At 39.7% G+C, this 23,546-nt stretch overlaps 1 protein-coding gene across 1 annotated transcript in view; it reads left to right on the top strand.

Moving 5' to 3' along the window:
* Window positions 1-23,546, top strand: part of LOC132784330 (protein timeless homolog) — a 64,372-nt gene that overhangs the window by 6,754 nt on the left and 34,072 nt on the right. Inside the window, exons 5-11 of the mRNA XM_060789868.1 lie at window positions 482-667; window positions 3,873-3,996; window positions 4,756-4,922; window positions 11,529-11,691; window positions 13,546-13,679; window positions 13,751-13,831; window positions 17,934-18,034. Coding sequence (XP_060645851.1) covers window positions 482-667; window positions 3,873-3,996; window positions 4,756-4,922; window positions 11,529-11,691; window positions 13,546-13,679; window positions 13,751-13,831; window positions 17,934-18,034 — 956 coding nt within the window. The remainder of the gene's footprint in view (window positions 1-481; window positions 668-3,872; window positions 3,997-4,755; window positions 4,923-11,528; window positions 11,692-13,545; window positions 13,680-13,750; window positions 13,832-17,933; window positions 18,035-23,546) is intronic.

Genomic DNA, 23,546 nt, shown 5'->3' with positions numbered 1-23,546 from the left:
TCAATGTCACGTGTCGGCCCTCAACATGCTCGTACAACAATTTGTTGCCATTCAACAAGAATTGCACGATGTGAGTTGGCAATAAGTCGACAAGCGGCCTTCTTTTTCTTTTTCATTTTTTTTTCTTTTTTGCCTCTTGTCTTGGGGCATAAATTAATCTATGTCGGCAGCGATGCGTTGGATTTGTATGGATTTGTTTGGGCTGCGGTTGCAAAAAAGATGCAGCAGAGATTGTTGCCAACAGACGAATGGATCGGAATCTGAGGAGCTGCTGGCTGCATCTTTTCGAGCGCTTTACTCAAATAAATTGGCCTGTGCAAATTTATTGCATAAAACGCTGGCAAACGCTGTTGCAACGGCCGCATTTGTTATATATACTCTCAACCCCTACATATATACATGTGTATGTGTGTGTATAGGGGCTGGCTTTCAATCAATATTATTGTGGTATAACCATTTTTCATCCATGTCTCCATTGCAGATTGTGCCTGCGCGAATATTGCATTGAGGTGCTGCGCTCCGCTTACAACACGCTCGTGCGGCAGGTGCGGCGTGTGCTGGAACGCAACGCTGGCTCGTCGAGTCACGATGACTCCTATCTATTGTGGGCCATACGATTTTTCATGGAGTTCAATCGTTTGAGTGGTCTACAATTGCAGCTAGTCAGGTAAGTTGACGTTGCCAAGAGGCGTGTGGGGATATGCTATGCACTCTTATATATAGTGTCAGTGTGTGTGTGTGTCTGACTTGCATTTACCAATGTCAATTGCCATCGCTTTGCCTGCAAGTATCTAAGCTGAGCTGAACTGAGCTGAGCTCTGTGGTTGACTAAAGCGTTCAAATTAATTGCCAATGGTTTTGATAATGCCCATAACCCAAACGACTGACAAGGATAGCAATATCGAGAATGAGAGAGAGAGAGAGAGAGACAGAGATCTGTGCTTGATACAAAATGACGTTGATGAACGAGCACACTCGTCTCGTCCCCATGGCTAATGAAAAGCCATAACCTGCTGGTCAACTTGGAGCTGATCCAACACGCTCAACGCTGGGTCAGCAAATATGCAAATCTTTTAGCACAGCTCCCACGGGCAGCTTTTAATCAAATTACTTTACTACAGTAGTTGCCTCACTATCCGCAATTTTTCTTTATTTATTTTGGTTCAACTCAATTTTGCAATTTGTAATCAAAAATGCTTGCGAACTTTTGGCCAAGTTTAAATCGAGTTGAACCGAACCGATAAGCAGAACATTGAAAACATTCTCTGATTCAAAGTGCTACCAAGAAATTCCAGAGATGAATCGCGAGCTAAACCACTGGCAAAAATGCTTAGACGGATTCTATTTCAAAGTCGCATGACCTTTTTTTTGTGTGTGTGTGTGTGTTGAGCGTCATAACAAAGGAAAAGGCAAAGAACTGAAAACTGTGTGTGCATTTTGTAAATAAACTGGGTGTCCTCTCAATTCCCATTTGCCTGAAATTGCTTGGCCACAATACAATTTGTGTATTCTTTTGCTTTTCTTTTTTTGCTGTGCTTTGTTTTGTCATCGAGATGAATGCGTGAGACTTCCACAAAATGAGAGTAATACATAATGAAAAGTTCTGTTCGACAATAACACGGTTTATTGACTCGTGACACGAAAGCCAAAAACAATCCGCATCCAAACTCTGATTTTGGAGACTGTGTCTTCAGTTTTATTGCATTAACGTTTCATTGGGGTGACATAACAAACACATGCACAGCACAAATCAAAGTCATGACGCCAATCGTTGACCTACGTCACTTGACAATTGCGTGGGTGTTTGGTTTTTTATTTTTTTTTTGGACAACACAACCACAACTTGAATCCCTCGTTTTCCTTCCGAATGACTAACGAATCTGGTGCAGTATTCCAAGTCCAGTTGTCAACTCGGCAATTTGAACATTTCGCTGGTCACTCGTCGAGCCCTTCCATTGTTGTGCTCTATTTTATTGTTATACAGCATGCTGTTAATAAAATTTTGCTGTCATCTAGCCGTTCTCTCTCTCTCTCTCTCAGTCTCTCCCTTCTCCGCCATCCTCCACAACCACATTTCCCCTGCTTCTCAGCTCCAAACTTGGTCGCTTTTCGTTTTGCTGTGTGGTGGGAAATTTCTTTAAAATTGTTTTGGTTACTTTCAAATTAGTTTCTGAATGACAACAATGAAGCTTTGCAAAAATGTTGTCATTCCGTTGCTGCAAAGTTTTCACAGTCAGAACCCCACACACACACACACATACACACACCCCGCAGTCCATTTCTTCAATTCCACTTTCTACTCAAACCGCCCAAAAAAAGAAAGAAAGAAAAAGCATCATCCGCACTATTCAAAGTTTCTGGCTTGCAGCTACTGTCGTTGCCGTTGCCGCTGCTGCTGTTTTTCATTTTAGCCATGCTTTTCTCACTGTCTTTTTATCATGTCTTTTTGTCGCACTCTCAAGCCACATAGATATAGCATAGTATGTACATAGAGAGAGATATTCGCCTACATATACTAACTATATACTATATAGTACTTGCCGGGCATGAAAGTTTCTGTTTATTTCCGCAAATGCAATTTGCCGCTGCCCGCCTGCTTTGGAACTTTCTTTCTTTATCGTCTGCCATTTTCTACTGATTTTGCACTATATAAAGCATGCTATTGCAATAATGTATGACCGTAAAAGACGGCAAACTTCTGCACAACACTCAAACCAAAAAAAAAGACTGCAGAGATGAAAAAAAAAAAATAGAAAATAGAAAAGTGAAATTAAGTTTTCAGTTTGGTTTAGGTGTTTTTCTGTTGCTCCGTTTGCTGCAAATGAATTCAAGCGAGGCATTGACCATCAAACGATCATGTGGCAGAGTCGAAACTATGTGTGGCATTTGCGTAAAATGATTTCTACCTCTGGCAAAGTTTTATAATTGGATAATTTTTGTATTCAATTTTTGACAAAATGTATTCAAAGCACTAACAAATTAAATACAAGAATTTTCCTAGCCATAAACAACATTTTATTATTCTAATTTTGCAGTGCAATTAAATTGAAAGTCTATAGAACTTATTTGATGTTAATCAGCTCCACAAGCTAAATGAGTCTTTTCGATTTATGCTTGTAATTTATACACATCAAACATTTATTGGTTTTAGATCTAAATGTGGAGATTGCACTAATTGCGCACCTGTTTCCGGGAACGTTTCACTGTTTGCTCGTTTACAATTTTATTGATTTTATAATTTATTTATTTGAGTTCAGTTGATTTGGTGCTATTGCTGCTCTTCTGCTTCTGCTGCTGTCGCGCCAATTGTAATTAATTTGATTTTAATGCCTTTTCAAATGTTTGGCCCCCGATCTCCTTTGCAGCAATTGCAGAAACTTTAATGACCGCCAAAGCAGCAGACGTCGCGTTGCTAATTTTGCCAACTTGCCAGGCAAATGCAGTAGCAGCAAGTTCTACAAATGCAACAACAGCTTGGCATAAACCAAACAAACGTGTGGTTTGGCCACGCCCACTGCACTGCAGGTGGAAGGGGCGATGGCGGCAGCGGCAGCGGCAACTTAGGCTGCCACTCATTTGTAGCGCTACTTAAAAATTAATTTTGTTAATGAGTTTTTCACTGTGCTTCAACAGGCAGCTCTCTCTTTTCCTCTCTCCACCAAACCTGCCAAGCAAAGCCAGCAACTTGCAACAAGCAACTTGCAACTGGCAACTGGCAAGCTGCTTACCTGTTCTCCCGCTTTGCAGCGCACACTTTAGTTTAATTCGCCATTCGTATACTCTTTATACTTTATACTGTATAAGCATGTGCTTGTATTTCAGATTAAATTCGTACTTAAATGTTTCCACCTCTCTAACGTATACTTTTACAGCGAGTCACTAAGCGTGCAATGTTTCCACTGGGTTCTGACGCGCATGCAGCATGACATGGACATGATTCAGAGCGACAAGAAACAGGCGCGTCTCTGGGCCAAGCGCCTGCATGTGGCTCTTCTGGTAAGTAAATGCATTGGGGCCATCTAAGCTTAAGCAAACGGTGTATTTGTGCGTGTGCGAGTGTGTGTGTGTATGTGTGTGTGCTTGTGCGTTTACTTGTTGTTGTTTGGTTTGGCACTGTAAGTGCACTTTTGGGTGCACTTTGCTGGAGCTCAACGTTTTCCTTGAATTAAGACTGAGCTTAAGCCAACTTCACATGCTGTGGCAGCGCTTTGTTTCAAGTCAAACACTCTGATAAGTCAGTTCGAAATACTCTAAACTTATATGAATATTGTATCATCTATAATCTATTTACAATTTCAAGGCCCTGCAATATTGAAAGTGCACTTTAGTGTTAAGCTAAAAAAAGTAATATCAATTTCACACTTCGAAATGAAATCTTTCAATTAAATATTAATTGTCCGATAGCCGCCACAATAAAATTAATACGACAGCTTTTCATTTTAATTGGCCAAAAATGAACTTTTATTGTCCCAATTAAAATAAATAATATAAAATTTGACACTCAAAGTAAAAATATCAATTTAATGAAATCACGTTGATATATTCAATATATAATTAGCTTAAACACTATTAATAAAAAGGGGATTTTTTCGGGGATTAAACAAAAGTTGCTGTAAAGAAATAGATTTTCTTAAATTAAAGCAAATTAATTGTATACATTACTATATTAATATCTACTAATTCAAATGCAATTCACACATTCAGCAGTCGAGAAGGGGAATCCCAGTTAATCCTTATCAATTTTTTTAATTAAAGACATTCCGCGAATTGCTGCAGAGCTTGCTGGGACTGCAGAAGCTGAAGGATGATGACAACGCGCGTGGCCTCTTTGATATGTTATTGAACAATGTCTGCTATGTGCTGGAGTATCGAGAGACAATACTGCATTTGTTAATGAACTACAATGAGGCCCACAGCACAAAGTGAGTACGAACGCCCAGTTAACACCTAAACCACATTACTATCTCTATCTCTGCCAACAAACGATATCATATTGAAAATAACTTAGACAGCATGCCGTTGGCCAGGCATCACATGCCACACGCTGCATGCCTGGGTTTGCCCCCGACATGAGGCATGGGGCAAGCTGTGTGTGTGTATATGTGTTAGTGTGTGGCTTGAGTTCGCTTGATGGCCACAAATAAGCAAGGCAAACACACTCGCTGACTATCGCTTAATAGGATTACCAATGGAGTTGCTTCAAGACCGAGCAACGCACACTCGCGCATACACAGATATTCATCTGAATTCTAAGCTCCTGTCCGGCCAAAAACCTCTGGCCCCAATCGACAATCAGGCATTGTTTGTCTTGACGGCATGCTTTTGTCTTAAGACTTGTTTGTTTGGCTATTTGCACAGCTGTCTGTGTGTGCGTATGTGTCTGTCTGTGGGTGTGAGTGCAGCGCCAATGTTAAATGAACTAGTTGCGCTTTGAATTTGGAAGAGAAGAAGCAACCGGAGAGCAGCTTGCAGCGTGCAGCGAGCAGAGGAGTCGGCGAAAACTTTAATTGATTTTACAAGCATGTGCGGCACGCGTGCTCTGGCATTAAAATTATAGCATTTGGTAACTAACACACACACACGGGAAAGGGGAATAGGAATAAGGAATGAGGACAACGCTCGTTGAGAGCCAGCGGATGTCGAGCATCGACTGTAGTTTTGGGGTGTTGCACCTTGCCAGCTGCATTCTAATTGCCATGTTGCCAAACTGTCGGGGCGGAGACGAGGCGCCGACATTGTGGTGGCCTTTAACTGATTTACATAGCTACTTACACTGTTGGCATGCAGCAGTGCTTTCAGACTCATTAACAACACAGCACTTACCCACTTACACACAGTTAGTTAGTTACCCTCTCAGTTAGTTAAGCACTGCTCCAGAAGAGAATAACTCAGCTGCAGCAACAGCAGCTTAACTGCTACTGCAACAGAGGTGTGTGGCAAGCTTTGAGGACTGTAGTCGACGTGCATGCGCTTTCAATTGCCATTTAAAAAGTTTTGGGATACTCTTTCCCTTTCTGTTTGCTTTCCTCATTTCGCCTTGCAGCAGCCTTCGATCGAAATCCATTTAGATAATTGCAATTTTTTTTAGCTCTCATGCGAGGCATGAAAAGCTAAACTCACTTGAATATTTCTAAACGGATGCACAAATTTATCTGTCAAACAAACTGATGCAACATGGTGTGGATGCCACCGCTCCATCTCCATCTGTATCTGCTTTTGCTTCTGGTACCTGCAATGAGGGTCGGAAAGTGTGTTTTTGTGTCACTTCCATCGGTGGCAAACAGAACGGGTACCATGGGGAAATCAGTATTATTTTCAAGTAAATTTAAATACCTAAATTGTTAGCTACAAATATCTTCTCGAGTCTCTTATTTCATTTACGCTTTGTAGCGAGCTCGTTACATTTATCTATTGCAACCTTTAGTTAGTGTGCTGGCCCACAGTGCGTGTTGGCAAACACCACACACATCAATGTGGGTTCAACTATCAACGTGTCAGTCTGCTGAATGAAGAGATGGACACAGATATAGACAGACATTAGGCGGATGGGAATGCATTCGGAATTTTCAAAGCACTGACTAAATTAATTTAACGCGCAAACATGAAATTGACAGCATGCGGCAATAAAGCAAATGCAACTGCATTTGGTAGACGAGTTGCAGTTGCACGACTGCAAGTTATCCTCTTTAGATGTACAGAATAATATTGTGTAATCCTTCTGTAGGTTGCACTTTTATAGGGTACACATTTATAGGGTGTACTTTTATAAGGTGTAGTTTCTGTAGGGTGTCATTTTGTAGCTTGTAGTTTTGTAGGGTGTTCAACTATTTGCCAAACTCATGACAGTTGTTGCTGTAATGCAATTGGCGAGCTATTGAAGCGATAATATTGCTGGCAAAAATCAGATCGATCGATTAAATATTAACTGGGAAATTATACGAAACCTGCATAGACATTGCTTTCAATTAATCTTTGCAATTATCGATAAAGTAACTAAGTGCCGTTGCCTTTTGAACTGCAATCAAAATTTGAGCACTTGAGAGATTGAAGCCTTTCGGCGTTCGCATGAATTATTTATGAGCCTGGGCACATTTACAGTCTCCATCCAGCCTTCAGCATCGGGTTGGGTTTCGGTTTGGGTTTGGGTTGCAGATTGTTGCCCGCGGGGGGCTGCAATCAGCGCCCATCACTCATCATTGTGAGGGGCCAGTGATTGTTGTTACTGTTGTTGCTGCTGTTGTTGTTGTTGTATCGTTGTGTTGCTGTCATAATTAATAATATTTTCATTATAAACGTCTTATGGCGACGAGCATCACTCGCTCAACATTTGCCCCAAGACTCGGCGCAATTACATTTTATCATTTATTCAACATGCGCTCAAACTGGGAGCAGCAGCAGCTGAAGGAGCTGGAGAAGGAGCAGGAACAGGAGCAAGCCTCAACCCACAATCCTCCCCAGGCCACACCCAAGTCTTCTAATTAATTCTGAATGCTGCTCAACGGCGTTGTCATTGTTGTTGCTATTGTCCATTTAATCAACGTAAACGCGAATATCAAATCAACCATGGCCAGTAGCAGCAGCAGCAGCAGCAGCAGCAGCAGCAGCAGCAGCAGCAGCAGCAGCGGCAACAACAGCAGTGGCAACAATGAGTGGCAAGCAACAAACCGCGCACATACAAATTAATTATAAATAATTTATTAACGATTTATCTTTGTCCCATTTGGCAACACATGAGTTTGAGTGGCCCTTAACTGTGGCTTTCTGCTGGGGTTGAGATGTGTGTGTGTGTGTGTGTGGATGTGGCTCAAATGGCATTGTCGCATCGTTGCAACGATGTGTATAACCGTAGTAGGTAGGCAACATTGCTCTGCTGGCGCTTGTAAAATGGTTTGTGGCATGCAATTTGTTATGCAACCATTACCTGGGCTATGCTTACAACACAACACAGCCCAGCACCCTCACTGCCAAGTGTTGCACCCGCATTCTGCACTGCGGTTGCTTAGCGTTGCGGTCAGTAAACACCAGGAGTTGGCCCCCTTTCCCCTTCCCACCACATCGTTGAACCTCATCACTCGACAGCTTGGGCACAGTTAGTCAGGTGCCGTCAAAAGTGAGAAAATTAATATTAAATTTACTTCAGCTGCACATATTAAATATGCAAAATATGAAATTTACTTTCAACTTGATTAATAGGCGTTTAATCATGTGGATTGATTCGAGAATGCAAAAGTTGTTGAGAGCCACTACAAAATTTGCTGATGGAATAGTTTGCATTTGCATTTTGCATTTTGTTGCAAACCTGAAATCAGTGTGCACCCAACGCGATAGACAAGTGCTGCACATTGTGTAGTTGCTGTTTTTCCGCTTCACTTGCCACTTGCGGCGACCACAGCGACTGGCTGTGTTGTGGCAAGTGCAGAAATAGCTGCGAATGATTTGCATTGCAGTTGAGTTATTATTATCAGACAGGCAGCACACGCAAATGGATGGATGGCTTTGATGAGCCAACCGCATTATCAGTCTAGTCTTTTGGGTTTATCGCCAAATTGCAGTTAGAGCAGTTAACCGTTGCTGAAATGCGCAAATAAGTATGCTATGAAATCTATTCAATTATTTAAAGATATCCAACACTTTTGTGCACATATTTCTTCAACTGAGACTGCAATTCGGCTGTATTTCAACTTGCCTCGCTGCATTCGATTTGTTTTTACCTTTGTGCCAAGTGCATTCTGTTTGCAGTTGTGGTGGAGGTGTGTCTATGCTGACAACCATTTTCATTACAGATGCATTTCCCTTGGCACTGCACTATGTTGAATTTGACCCGTTTTTGTGGCCAAAATTAAAATTTTTTAAATTAACAAGATTTTTGAATGCAGGTTTCTTGTATAATAAAGGTTATTGCTATAGGAAGGTATTTTAGAAAAGTGGGCGTGTCAACGCCCACATAAATCGAAAAAAAGCGAATATATAAATCAATTTTCAAGTTAGAGACTCGAATTTTGGAACACATGATGAATGTCCTATTTCAAATGCGTCCTGAAAATTTGGTTCAGATCGGATAATAAATATGGAAGTTATTCAAGAAAAAAAAAATCGCAAAGGCTTTAGCAGTTCTGCAATTCTGGTCAAAATGTTGCTTCCCAAAAATTCAAATTACGCAAAAAACCGCAAAAAACGCATAATGAGCTTACATGTTATGAATTGAGAATTGACAGATCTACAACATGTATATGGACACTCACTGAACAAATTTGAACATTTTAGTTAAAACCTTTTGGAAAGTTCAACTTTTTTTCGAAAAGTGACAAGGGGACAACACTTGCTAAATATACAAATTGTTAGAAAAATACGAACAAACCACGCAACATATTAGTATCAATACATAGTAATAACTTGAAGAAGTAATATTCCTTTTGAATTTTATTATTCAATGATTTTTTGTGGGAGATATGCCAATTTGAAATTGCATCGCAAATTTAACATTTAACACTGCACGTATTGTCTGCTTGCAACAGCTTACTTTAACAGCTGTTATTTTAACATTAAACTGTTAAGTTAACATTTTCGGTATACAATATCGCGATTTGATCATTTCTCAACATGGTAACATTAAAGACACGGAAATTTGAATACTTGCGAAAAATGAGTTTTGGCCACGAAAACGGGTCAAATTCAACATAGTGCACTGGCGGCACATTGACCGCATTTCCGAAAATTCCGACAGCTTCTAGTGGAACCTGTTTAAATTCACAATGAATTTGCATAAATTTCGGAGGCTGTCGCATCGATTGGGACCCCTTTTCGGAATTGTATTTCCATTCACAGCACTTTCTAAAGTTTTTTTCAAAAGAGTTTTCCATACCCTGCATTAAAGGGATAATCAAGGTATCAATGCTCATCGAATACTATTTAATCTTAAGTTAAAATGCGTTAAATAAGCAAATAGTGTATTCTGATTATAAAGAATATGAGTTACTGCTCTGTGATTACAGCGTATCTTTAGGTTGAGCTTGAGACTGGTTGACAATCTCTTTCTTGATATATTTTTGGCGAGTAGTACAACTGCGTTCAGGTCTGGCAATTAGAGTGCGCGCTTCAGGACTTGACACATAGGCGCATTCAGTTGCTCACGCACATACACATATTACCACTCACACTTTTATACACACACACACATATGCAAATATAGCTGCATCATGTACAGTGAGAATTTCAACAATAGGCGTCCATTCAGCGAATTTATACGATAATTTCTTGACGTTTGGCAATTTGGCAATTTCAATACCCAGCAGATTACTGCGTTTGGTTCATCTGAGTTGTTAAAATGCTAGTTAAATTTTGTGGCATGGCAGATCCTTGACAAAAGGACAAAAGTACACAAATTTTCGGCAGATATCTTCTGTTATTTATTCCATCATTTGCATATTTGCAATGCCATGTTCACAATTTTGAAATGTTTTGGTTTCTATTGAAGAGGTCAAAGGGCATGCTGTTGTCTATCATTTATACGTAAATTTGGTATGGCCTTGTTTGCATTGTCCTTTTCTATGACGCGCGCGATTTTCATTATTCAAACAGCAATCAATCATTTTAACAAATTGACGTACACAATGACGTTGCCTTTTTTATCCGCCATTTTTTCTCATTCTTGATTTGGTTTTTGGTTAAAAACAATGCGGAAGTTGCGCCAGCTTTTTGGCTACGCGGCAGCTGATTTTGGCAGTTTGCTGTTGGAATGCTTTTTTGCCATTTTCCCTTTTAAGGCTAATTTGCTAATTGGAGGCGTCATCGTCATCCACAACGTCAACGGCAACGGCATCAGCATCAGCATCAACGGTAAAGGCATCGACATTTTCAGAAGAAGGGGGCAAGAACAAGAGGCCACATCATCAGTCAACGACGTATTTTGAATTGAGTTGGGCTAGTTAACTCATCCCAAAAATGTTCGCCAAAGGCCGATAGCTTCGGGGCGGTGCCACTGGCAAACTTTGTTCGTTTGTTTTGCCTTTTTAATGTGCTCGATGAGTTTCAATAAATTTGGAAGCAGCCTTTTTACTCTCTGCAACTTTGTTATAAATATAACCCTGGAACTTCTAAATATATCGAGAGTTTAAAAACAATGCTGTCAACTAGTTATTAATAGAAAAGGTTGCAATAAAGAGTCACATATTTGATATATCACTTTAAATTTAACAACGCTTGACTGCTTAAAATAGAACAAGAGAGCTACTAATAACGTATTGTATTTAATTATTGGCAACCACAAAGTGTCGTCTGCGAGAGTCATAGATAAATAAATGTACACATTTTTGATTTAATGAACTGGGGAATAGAATTAAACGTATTATTCGAGAAGGCTGTAAAAATAATAATAAACCATTTGCAATATTTAATTGAATTTTCATCATGTGTGGTCATATTTTGCAGCGTTTTCATTCAATTTCAGCAATAAAGAATTTAATTACTGCATGCATATGGAATAATTTTATTTACTAACTCCTCCTTTTCCTCGCCCCCCTCTCACACAGAGTTTTTCTACGGGATGTTGTGGAAACGGCAAATGTTTTCATTAAAATGATGGAACGCTTCTGTCAGGATGCAGTTGTCGTACAGGACAAGCGTCGAACTGGCGGTGGCAAACGCAAGAAGCAACCTCCGGCGTCCAAGTCGAAGCCGCCACAGCCAACGGAGGTGAGTCAACAGAAAATTAAATTGAAAATTTTTAATGCTTATAAATAAATTGCTGCATTAAGTGACATCATTTGGGCTGCGGGTGTTGGCCACTGGTCGCGCCATTCGCCATTCGCTATTTGGTGTTCGCTGCCACCCGCTGTGTGCGCCATAAAATATTCTCTAAATTGGCAATAAAATTTAAAACAAATAGCCAAAAGCGCCAGCGGTTGGGTCAAAAAAAACAATTGTCGTCTATATTGCCCAGCACCAGCAAAAGATTTATAGGTTTGATCGTGAAATTTAATTGACTGAAAATATGGTTAAAAATAAAATAAAGTTCTTCGCTGCGATATTGAAGTCGGTGGTTTCATTTATTTACTCGTTTCTATACTTATTTATGTGCAGTTTAGTTAAACTATTTATTACAGTTACCAATTTGATTTACATTCATCTCCTAAAGTACTGTTTTGTGACTTTTTGGAACTTTACCTGGCTCTATCCATCATGAGTCAAAATATGATTAAAGGGCAATTAAATTGTAATTTATGGTTCAGTTTTATTTATCATGACATTACTAAAAATCTTTTGATTTTATTTTAATATTAAATTTTGGTACATTTAATTTTATTTCTTGTTATTCTGACATTTTTAAAAATGGTTTTTCTCTTTTTGGCTGAACACTTGGGCTGCGTTGGTTGCATCGCCAAGCGTGATTTCCGGCCAAACGCCAACACTTCGCCAATTGTTCACCTCAAACCCTCAGCATACCGCAGCAGCTGCCGTTGCATAGTGCAGTTCTGTGGCCGCCATTTTGGGCCCCATGGCCACTGAATGTTGGCCGTGTGGTCCGAGCGGACATGTCCACATTTTGTTTTACTTTTTTTGTTGACTGCAAGCCTTCAACTGTGCTAATTTTTGACATATTTATTTGCACAGCCGCTGCCATCTTTGTGCTTTGTTGCAATTGTTGTCAGCTTCATCACGATCCTTTTTTTTCGGCCCATCAACTCCCAATTGTGTGTGTACGTTAATTTTTGAACAATTCATTTGTAAATTCAAGTACTTGGCATTTGTTAAAGTGCCAACAATATTGTAAATGTGAACAGCAAATTTAAAAACAGGCAGAAAAAATGTTTTTGTCTGGCCGGCTTTTCATAAAATCTGTTAACATATTAGCGGAAAAAATGCCAAATACAATAGCTCAAAATATGCAGAAATTGCGTTTCAGTCTGGTATATTCGTCCAAAATATATCCTGTTTAGCTCTCTAAAGCTTTAACGTGACAATCGTAACTCCCAGCTAAATCTCATAGTTTAGTAATTAAAATCATAAATGCTATTTTCATATTTAATCAGAACTATTTATTAATTTTGCAGCTGGCTAATGCCAGTCCTTGATGATTCCCAGGGTATTGAAAATAATGTTTTTCTGTCGGCATTCATATTAAAATATGTGGTATTAAACATGAAAATATGCCAATGTCCTTGCAATCGATAGACGCGCAATTAAAATATGCATTGTTAACAAGGCCGATAAGGACGAACATGCAAATACAAGTGCAACTGCAGCGGGAGTGGGAAAATCATTCACTAAATGAACAATTATTCGTGCAATTTTTATAAAGAATAAAATCAAATTGAACATTTTGGTTTGCATTTAAATCTTTTTCAAACATTACGCATATGACTTTTACATTGTTCAATAATTTTTTCTGATAAATAATAAAATGTTTCATGTTTATCCAACGATGTTAGCCAAGCTGATTTTATTTTTTATTTGGTTGCGTTTTTCATATTTTTATGTGCGAATGTCTTTGAAAAGGCAAATGTAAATATCTCTTTAATTTAAAAATCTGCTTATTACAAATTCCAGGAAGAGCTGTCAAGCAAATGGGCCGAAATGGCTTCAGAGGTAAGCATGCTCTTGGCAACAGAATTGCAATTGCCGGAACATGAACAACCTTTGCCATTTGATGCTGCTTCGGAGAAGTCCATTGATGATCAACGGTGAGTCGTCTATTTCTATAAATAATATCAATGTGCCTATTGTGAATTTCTTAAAATTTTTGTGCTTTCAGCGAGGATTGTATGATGCGTATAAATAAATTCTTACGTACCGGAAAGTTGGAGCATGGAATTGCCTTGCTGCGATCTGCCAGGTAAGTTAGCCTTGCAATTGTGTATTGGTCCTGGCTTTGAGGAAAATTTTTCAAATTGAGCAACAACTTGCTGCAGTAATCCTTTTGAAAATCCTTCTTTTAATAACTTGACATTGACTGTTGCTGGCTGCGGGTCAGGTCTTTCTTCGCCCCATTGTTGGCAGCGCAGAAAATGTATAAAAGCAATTCGCATAATAAATTAACCCAGGTAAGAAGTGGAGTACGAGAGAACGATGCAGACGTTGCGTTGCCCTTGTTGGCTTTGTTGTGTGTTGCTTCAATACCCTGTGTGTATTGCAATGCATGAGAGGGATATAGGGATACATAAGGGATGCATATGTCGAAATCCTTTAGATCACAATGGTATTAAAGTGATGAATAAGACTCGAGGGTATCTGCAAGGCGAAAACACTCCACTATTATGCTGCACTTTACCATTTTTCTCTCTTTTGTTCTTTTCTCCTTTTTTTTATCTCTTTTCACGTTTACTGTTTATATTTCATATTTTGCTCAGCGATTTTCTGGCACACAGACTGTCCTTGGCTGGAGAGCAGCTCTGGCTCTGTGTGGTCCTTAAATTAAATAGTTTTTATTTATTGTTAAGGCAGCGCACGCCCGCATCCCCGTCGCCGGTGGTCGTCGCGTTGGCAGGTGCTGTGGTAACTACAGATAATGGCTGGGCACGGAATTCTGTGTCGTCCTTTGCGCGGCCACTGGAACTTCTGCGCCAGCTCCTGCTGTTGCTGCTCATTATGTGCCCAGGCTCTGCAACGCAATCAACTCTGTCACTGGCTTTAGTGGGGCGCACGATTCAGTTCAAGGCGTCTGCGTTTCAATTCAATTGCCAGCTCAATTATGTAAAGCCCCCATGTTTATTGTTTGTGCTGGAAAATTGCGTGAAAATAATTTACCTTCTTGCGCGTCAACATTTAAACAAGCCAGGCGAGAAGGCAGGAGAGCAGGCAAGGTGTTCGCCAAACAGATGTTGAACGCTGTCAAAGGCTGTCGCATCATTCAGATAGCAATGGGGCTTAAATATTTCCAAGCCATTTATTTATAAACATCATTAAAATTTTCTACCTGAGCTGATAACGCCACTACAGTGAAGATGCGCTGTTTCAGGGAACGCTGCTCTTGGCTTATTGACAATCAATTAGATTGTTACATTCACTGAATAATGTCGCAGATGTGCCTTAACAATCATTGACAATTGACAATTGTAAGAAAATATATATTATATTTCAAGATTGTATTGATTGCAAAGCAGTTGGGGTTGTCTTCTTCTGAGTACATGGCGTATACGCAATTTTTTGTCCATTGTGTATCTTCATTTAAATTTATGTGCATTTTAATTGTTGCCAACGAAATTTGTTGCATTAAAATATATGTAGATGGCAGGAGTAGCAGTTGTTCCTGTTGCTGCAGTAACAGCTTAAAAAAGGTCTAGACGCTTTTTGTGCTAATAAATTAAAATACGATGTGCATAGACCCTACTGCAAGGCTCTTTCTTCATCCTTTGCCCTTCCCCTATCCCCCTCCCAGCATACATCCTTCGCCCACTCGCACTTCATCTGCCTTTTGTCTGCAACTTTTTGCGCCCTGTTGCCTTGCACTCTGCGTCTGGAGAGTTATGTATATGCTGTATGTATTTTGTATGTTATTTTTTGTTGCCACTGAGCATTTTTGGGGTAAACAAAAATATTGAAAATAAACTAAAGTTATACTTACACACAAATAAACATGTACATACGAGTATACTTTGCATACATATGTGTCTGGCCTCGCATGTAAGTGCCTTCCAACCAGACTCCAAATGTTAAATAAATATGTGTGTGAGTATGTGTGTGTGTGCATTCCAGCATTTTTAAATACTTGCCAAGTCACACTATTATGTTTTTTCATTTTATTAACAACGTGAAGAGCACAAAAAATACACATAAAAAAATAAAGGGACAACCGTCGTGGAGAGAGATGGAAAACTGAAAACGTTTTGGTTTTTGCTTTCCCGCCACCGGCTTAATGGCATCGTCGAGCGCCGAGCTCGAGCAGAGCGCACAAAAATGTCAGCTTGAAAAACTTTTAAGTGAAGTAAATGCGAAAAATGTTTATTCAAACTTCATTTTAGCTGCAACTTTTAGTCTCCCTTCAGCCTCCATTTGCAATCTCTTCGCATTACAGTTGCCCAGCAGACTCTTAACTAAGCTTATTTTAGCCAGCGTCTGCTTTCTCTGTGTCTCTGTCGCTGTGCTTATTTAGAGATGTTGCACTGTTGCCACTGACTACTTTGCATTTAAAGCTGTTAAGCTGACTTGTAGATCATGTTTAACCAATTTATCCGTTGCCAATCGCAAGAAATGAAAACAATTGGTTATAGATGAATAGTTTTCGGTGGAAATTATTAGTATTTATTGTGTTGGCAAACGATAATTGGGTTAGTTCTGTGAAACACACATTTCAGTTGTCAAATGCGCTTCGTCAGCAGTGTATATTAGATTGTTGCTGGTATATAATTAACCAATATTTGGTTGAGGCTCTGCGAGCACACACAGAAACCACTAATTGCATCGTGGGGTCACCTGGTAAATAGGAAAAAGCGCCAGAGTTGCGCATTAAATATGTTGTATAAGTTTTGAATGAACATGTTGCAGGGCACAGATCAACCAGCCAGCCAGCCAGCCAGCATCGGTGGCATATGCAATTGTAATTACGAGGAACTGCGACTGGCATTAGCCTTGGCAACGGACTAATGAGAGGTACCCAAACGGGCCGCAGGATGACATAACTTGTGCTTCTTCTGCGCGAAACAGGATTCACAATTTGCCGTGCAAAAATCTAAAACTGTTTTCAACTGTTGCCCTCATTCGTGTGCGAGGTGTCTGTTGTGTGTGTGTGTGTGTGGCAGGGAACGTGGCATGTCTGTCAATTTATTGGCGCTTGACAGCGAAAAACATAAGTTGCACTATCGCACCACAACACACACAACGGCAACTAAACGAAATGGCCCAAAGCTGCAACTGCAACTCGCTGTGTGGCATCCACTGATATGGCCAGCCAGCAAGAAAGAGAGAGAGAGTCCCAGCATTCGGTGCGAAGCGTTTTCGCCAGTTGATATTTACTTCTCTCTTTTACTCTGTACATCTATATCTCTTCTCCGTCTCTTTCTCTTTTATGAGTTCTCGCTCAGACACACACTTTCTATGTTATCTGTGTGTGCGTGTGAGTTGCATATTAAGCTGCTTTCAAATATTAAATTAACAGCAGCAACAGCAACGGCAGTGGCGCAAAAGCCTGCAACTGGCGCACGCATCACACAAAAACTAACGCACACACACACACATACACTCACACACACACAATTTGCAACATGAACAGCACGCAAGGATTATTTGTGTGCTGCACCAAAAATGAAACCAGAAATGCAACACGGCTTCTCTATTGCCGTTGGTTGGGGGTGAGACTTCTGGGAGCAAGCATAAATGTGTGTGTGTGTGTATGTTGTTGTTGGTGTTGCTGTGTTGAGCAACACGAGAAATTTTAACGCAATTTTAAACGCATCAATTTCATTTTGTGAAAGCTAAAAGCTTCGCTTGTTGCATGTGCTGCGTCCGGATTTTGCAGCATGACATGGAATCTTGTTATTGTTGCTTTAACAGTGCTATTTACATTGTTGTTGTTCCTGTTGTTGTTGTTGTTGTTCTTTGTGTTGTTATTGTTGCTCATGACGTGGCGGTTGTTGTGATGCAGGTACCATTGTAGGCCATTGCTAAAAGTTGACTTCTTCTCTCAACCACTTTGCAAAATTGTGCGAATATGAAATGCTTTAGCAACCGTTCGCTCAATCAATCTAAATAAGTTTTCTCTCGCTCTCTGTCATGTCACAAAAAGAACAAATTTGATTTTAATTCTGCATTAAATTTCACCTGAGTGAGACGAAGACAAAAGCATAAATGATTGTGGAAGCCATAATACAATTATGCGAAAAATATTATTCTCTAGGTGTTTAAATTGATTTATTATCATGTTGGTTATCATTTTTAATTTGAAGAGTATTTGACCCCTGGCAAAGTTTTCACTAGTTAATCACATTTTATAATCTTTGCAGAGAAGTCTGGCCAGAGGACGATGTATTTGGTTCAATTACCGCTGCACCTGAAGATGAATTGCTGCTTTTGCGTGAGATTTTCGTGCACAACATTACAACAGGTGAGTGTGTATTCGGTGTTCTTCTCGTTCTTAATTATGGTTTATTGCACGCGCATTATCAAAGGTCACCCTGGCCGCATCTAGTATCAAGCAAGCGCGCAAGCAAGCGACGTGGTCTGACTGTTCTTTTAATTAAAAATGAAAATCTGCCACTTGGCATTTGCGTGTCATTTATCTTGCAGTGTCTCTTTCTCTTTCCCTTTTGCCTCTTTTGCTTTTGATATCCAGCTGTGCTTCTGAGCTAATTCTAACGCTCTATTTTGCATCTCGACTCTATAAATTTTGCTGGCCGAAATAAGCCAAATTATAGCGTAACTTTCATCGCTATAAACTTACTTGTGTGTGTGTGAGTCCTTGTTGCACTGCGTCTGATGCTGTCTAAGTTCGCTTCTTTTTTTCTCTGTGTTTTGCTGGCTCCTTTGGCTTTTTGCCTTTTGGCTGTCCTGCGCTTAACAAATTATCCAGCAGAAATTCTTGCGCTTCATTAAAAGTAAAAAATGGCAGCTCAGGACTACAGGACTACAGGACGACTGGCCAACTGCTCTCCGCCCCACCCCGCCCCATTGCTCTGCTTTGTAATTCAGTAGTCAAAAGCGGCAACAGCGAATTGACTTTGCTCTACCAAATGAATATATATTAAACTCGTAATTGTTTTTTTTTTTTTTTTTTGTTTGTTTCGTTGCTCTGCCAAGTGCATTGGCATGTAAAATTTGTTGTTTGCATTGTCGCTTCGTTCGATTGAATGAAGAGTCTAGCGGCATTTACAATTTACTGTCCATTTCCTTCTCCGGTCCTTCGAAATATAGTCTGTATATATGCATGTATGTATGTATATATTTTCCGTTTACTTCCTGTGCTAACGCTGCTGACATGACTTTTCAATTTTCAAGCGATTTTATTTTTATGCAGCTCTTGCAGCTTCACACGACACTCTCACGATATGCAGCTTATATCCTGTACACAGACATCTATACTATAAGTGTGTACATATTTGTGTTTGTATTCTATATAACTTATCGCTGTCAATGCAGTTGCCGCCGTTCTTCTGTGCATATTTTCTGCAGATGCTCACCTGCAACGATTTTAGCAAAAGTTTCTGACAAGCCTTTTAAAACATATCTACGCTTGACAGTCTTTTTATGAATTACGAGCACACGACGCTTATGAAATGTGTGTGTAGAAGAGAATATATACGGTACATATACGATAGATATATGGAGATAAGACATGGAGGGATTGAGAGTTCAAAAGACCTTGACAAAGGCAAAAGTTTACAAGTTTCCAGCAACTTATGGAAAATCTTAGTTTTTTGAGCGTAATTTATGATTTTGTTTGCTGAACTAAAGTTGCACCTATTTTTAAGCTATTGAATTAAATCGAATGTAGTTTTTGAATATCTATTCTGCTTTAAACTGTAATTCAAACAGTTGTAGTTATAGTTTGGTAAAGTCTCATCTAAAAAAGTGAATATCCCTTCGATTGTTTAGACTGCTTCTGTCTATGCCTTGAAGCGACTGACGCAACGTCCTGGCGTTCGTCCTGGCGTCCAGATAAAAGAGAACCCGATTTGCTCAAAGCGTTTCAACCCTTTTGTGTCTGTGTCATCATTTTAAGCGTCGAGCTCGTTAAGCCCCCAGACAAAAACCGCGCCTCATTCTAACAGTAACCATGGGATTTGCTGGCCAGCTTAACGCCTTCTCCCCACACAGTCAATAGATTGATGGCCAGTTGACAGTGGTCTGGCTATAACAATGTGCAATATACGTATGCGTCACACAAAAAAAACAAAGCCAGAGCAGAAAAAGAAAAAAATAAAAAGGAAGAAACAGCCTAACGCGACTATTATATACCCTACCCTACCCCTAGAGTATTCCCTACACTATTTATGAAAGCACTTTAACTTTATTCATTTTTCATTGCCTAAGTTAAAATAAAAAACTTATGCTGCAGTAAAATTTTCAAAAGAATTTAAATGGTTGAAAATGTTCATCCTTTGCGCATATGTGACAATAGTTAAACATAATGAATCTGAAAATTTAAATGCGACTTACCTATTTATAGCTACATATTTGACAGAGGGTATTAATGCGAATATTAAATGTTAATGCTAATTCCCTAACATGAAACGGTCCCCAAAGTGGCTTTTGGATCAGTCTGTGTCCTCGTTGAATTTCGTTGCTGCGGATTTTATTAATTACCAGGAACCACAAACTGCATGTTGCATGTGGCCTGTGGTTTTCGTTTAATTAACGTTTTTGTTGTTTTTTTTTATTCGTTGTGTTGTGTTGTTCATTCTCGTTTTTATTTGATTGTTTTTGTTTTTGCATTGTGCTGTTGGTCGCAAGACAAGCAACAAAAATTGAGCTGACATATAAAATAATTTATGGCGCGTGCCTATTGTATTCTGTGTATTGTTTCAATTTCACTTTGAATTTCAATTTCAATTTAATTTAATATTAAATATGCACACATACGTGTCTGGGTGTGAGGCAAAGAGACACGACGCACCGTGTGTGTGTGTGTGTGTGTGTGTGAATGAGCACGCTTAGTTAAATCTTAATCAAGTCGCTTTGCTGATTTCGATTTGTGGCGCGCATAATAAATGATGATGCTCCGGCCGCATGCCTCATGCCGCATGCCGCATGTCGCACCGTCTGCGCCCAAGTCAAATCAGCAATGAGAGAGAAGCGAACAGAAATAACACAAAAATCCACTCAAGTGGTAAAACAACAAAAAGTGCAGAGTGTTAACGGGGACAGCGTTGAAGATATGTATGCGCATATATACATACGTATTTGTATATATATTTGTATGTTTGAAGCCAAGTCTGTGCGCCAAGTTCTTAACTGATTTCCCAGCACAAACAACTTGGTCTCCTGGTTGTCCTGCCAGTCAGAGAGCCATCCAGCCAGCCAGCCAGCATTTCCCACGTCCTTTTCCTCTTGTTGCTTTTGCCTGCTCGCATAAAAATACAAAGTTTATGTTATGAACACAAATAAAAACAAAAGCACACACACACACACAGCAAAGCTCACCAAGAACAACAGAAAGAAGTGCGCGTGTTGTTGAAAAAACGAATAAAATACAATAAAATGAAATAAAATATCCACAGAACAGAGTCACACGACACACACAGTACATTTGCAACTTGACATGGCCACAACTTCTACTGTTGCCACTGCTGTTGCTGCTGCTGCTGCTGCTCCAGCTGCCTGAGTTAGGATGCGCTAAAGCCACTTACCCTCATATGTGTGCTGCGTGTGTGTGTGTGTGTGTGTGTGTGAAGCAGACAAGGACCCCATTTGCTGGGTCCGGCTAAGGATACTTACTCAATTAGGTGACACGAACTGACACAGGCAATGGCGCTGGCGATGTTGCTGGCTTGTCACTGATTTGCCTTTCGTTTGGCTTATCCCTTCTGCAGTTTTATTGCTCCTCCTCCTCTTTCTCTCGCTCACATCTTGTTTAATAGCTTCAATTTATTTATGATGATTGGGTTAGCTCTTGTTTTGTCATTAGCTCAACTTGTGATATTTTAATCAGAGCAGATCACAGCTCGCTTGTGTCATATTATTGTGTCGATTGCTCAGCAAGTTTTTTAATTAGTTCTCTTTGTCTAGTTGGTCTATGTAGCAATTTGCGCAAAACAATTTTGACTTTAGCTTTGTGTGTGTCGGCAAGAAATTGAAAATGAATTCTCAAGGCTCACCTGCACGATTTTGAAAAACACCTTTCTCTTGAGAGGTGGCCCGGTCACAGCTGGCGGCTGCGACATTCCGAATATAATGTTATAAAAAAGCATGTGAAATTTAAAGTTTAAATTGAAAAACAAAACTTGCAGCGCTTGGGAACCCGATGTCGAGTTTCGTGGGTGGACGATGTTTAAATGAAATTTTTCAAAAAGTAGTATGGTTGCATAGAGGGGCGTAGGGAATGGTGAAGGGTGGACGGGGAGGAGTCGATTTCTACCTCTAGTAAACATAAAACGATGCACACTTTGGGGACGCACCATCGCAATCGCAACTGAGCGACAATAAAAAGCAAGCAGAGCATAAGGCGAGGGGGCAAAAGTCATAACGAGTGCAAAACCATGAAATGAAATCGTTACCACCCCCCAAGTCGCCCTTTGGCCACCCAAATGCTCGTTTTTTTTTTGTTGCTACTCCCTCTGCACGCAAATGTAGCAAAAATGCCGTATACATTATGCGATTTTTTTCTTCCTTTTGCTGTTTGCTGCTCTTCACATTTGACATTTGCTTTTATGTATACACACATACACCAGCGAATATTTATATGTGTCTGTGTGAGAGTGTCACACATGGTTGCTCCTGCAACCGCCCGCTTTGTCCCCATACATTTGAGTTGCAGAGAAATTAAGCAATGTGTCCCAATGGAGCACTACATTGCGTATACGTAATGCTGCCGCGCTTTTGGCGTTGCTGCTGGTGCTGCATTAAATATGAATGCAATTTAAAGTTGAGTGTGTGTGTGTATATGTGTGTGGAGCACTCTTTGCACATCGGAATCAGCCCAGGCCCAAACAGCCACAAAAATTGTTTGCATATTTATACGAAAAAAAATAAACAGAAATACACAACAACAAAAATTACGTAAGTTTGACTTGCGCTCTTTCCATTTTTTGTTCTGCCTCAACTTGTCTGACGCTAATGGAACGCCATTTGTCTGCACTGCACCGCTGCTGCTTCAAAATCAATTAGACAAAGTTTTTGCACATCACTCAGACATCCATCTGTGTGTGTGCGTGCGTGTGTGTTCATGTGTTAATTTTTAATTTCTCTTTGATACGTTCTGGCAGTTAATTGAATAAAAAATTAACATTTCAATTGTTGCTCAGGCATTACCCCAGGCAACTTAAATTCGAAACGAGTTAAAACAATTCTTCCCATCTTATTAAGTTATATATTTCTGCATATTAAATCATCAATTTTGAAACTACTAAGAAATGTTAATATTATCTTATTTGGCCAACTCTAATAAAACTTTATTTCGTTTCCACATGTAGTATTCATTCCATAATCATAAGAGCTTCTTATTGAACTGTCAACACGTGGCTGTCATCTGCTCTCAAAGACAACAAATTTCGTTATGTTTATTTGTATTATTATATTATTATTATTTTTTTTGTCATTAACCTTTTTATTGGCAGCAGTTGCGCACATTTCGGTTGACATTTGTTGGCCTCCACCGGCCCGTAAACGGATGGGAATTTTAATGTTATTGAATGCCGCGTTCATCTTGTTGCAATATTGAATATTTCATCTCTGCCACACATACACAAGGTCGCACACATATGTATGGATCCATACAAATTTCTTCCTATATGTGTGTGTATGGCCCATCAATGTGGCGGCGACTTTTGTTCCTTCCATGAGGAAAAAACAATAAGGCTACGAGAAAGGGCGAAAGCAGAAAAAAAAAGAAAAGCCAATTGACTTTCATTTTGTCGGCAATTTTCAGAGCGTCGTTTGTTGAGAGCATCAATTTACACACA

Source organism: Drosophila nasuta, chromosome 2R (genome assembly GCF_023558535.2).
Source record: "Drosophila nasuta strain 15112-1781.00 chromosome 2R, ASM2355853v1, whole genome shotgun sequence".
Taxonomy (NCBI): Eukaryota; Metazoa; Arthropoda; class Insecta; order Diptera; family Drosophilidae; genus Drosophila; species Drosophila nasuta.
The sequence above is the reverse complement of the archived record's forward strand: the minus strand, read 5'-3'. Positions and strand labels throughout refer to the sequence as shown.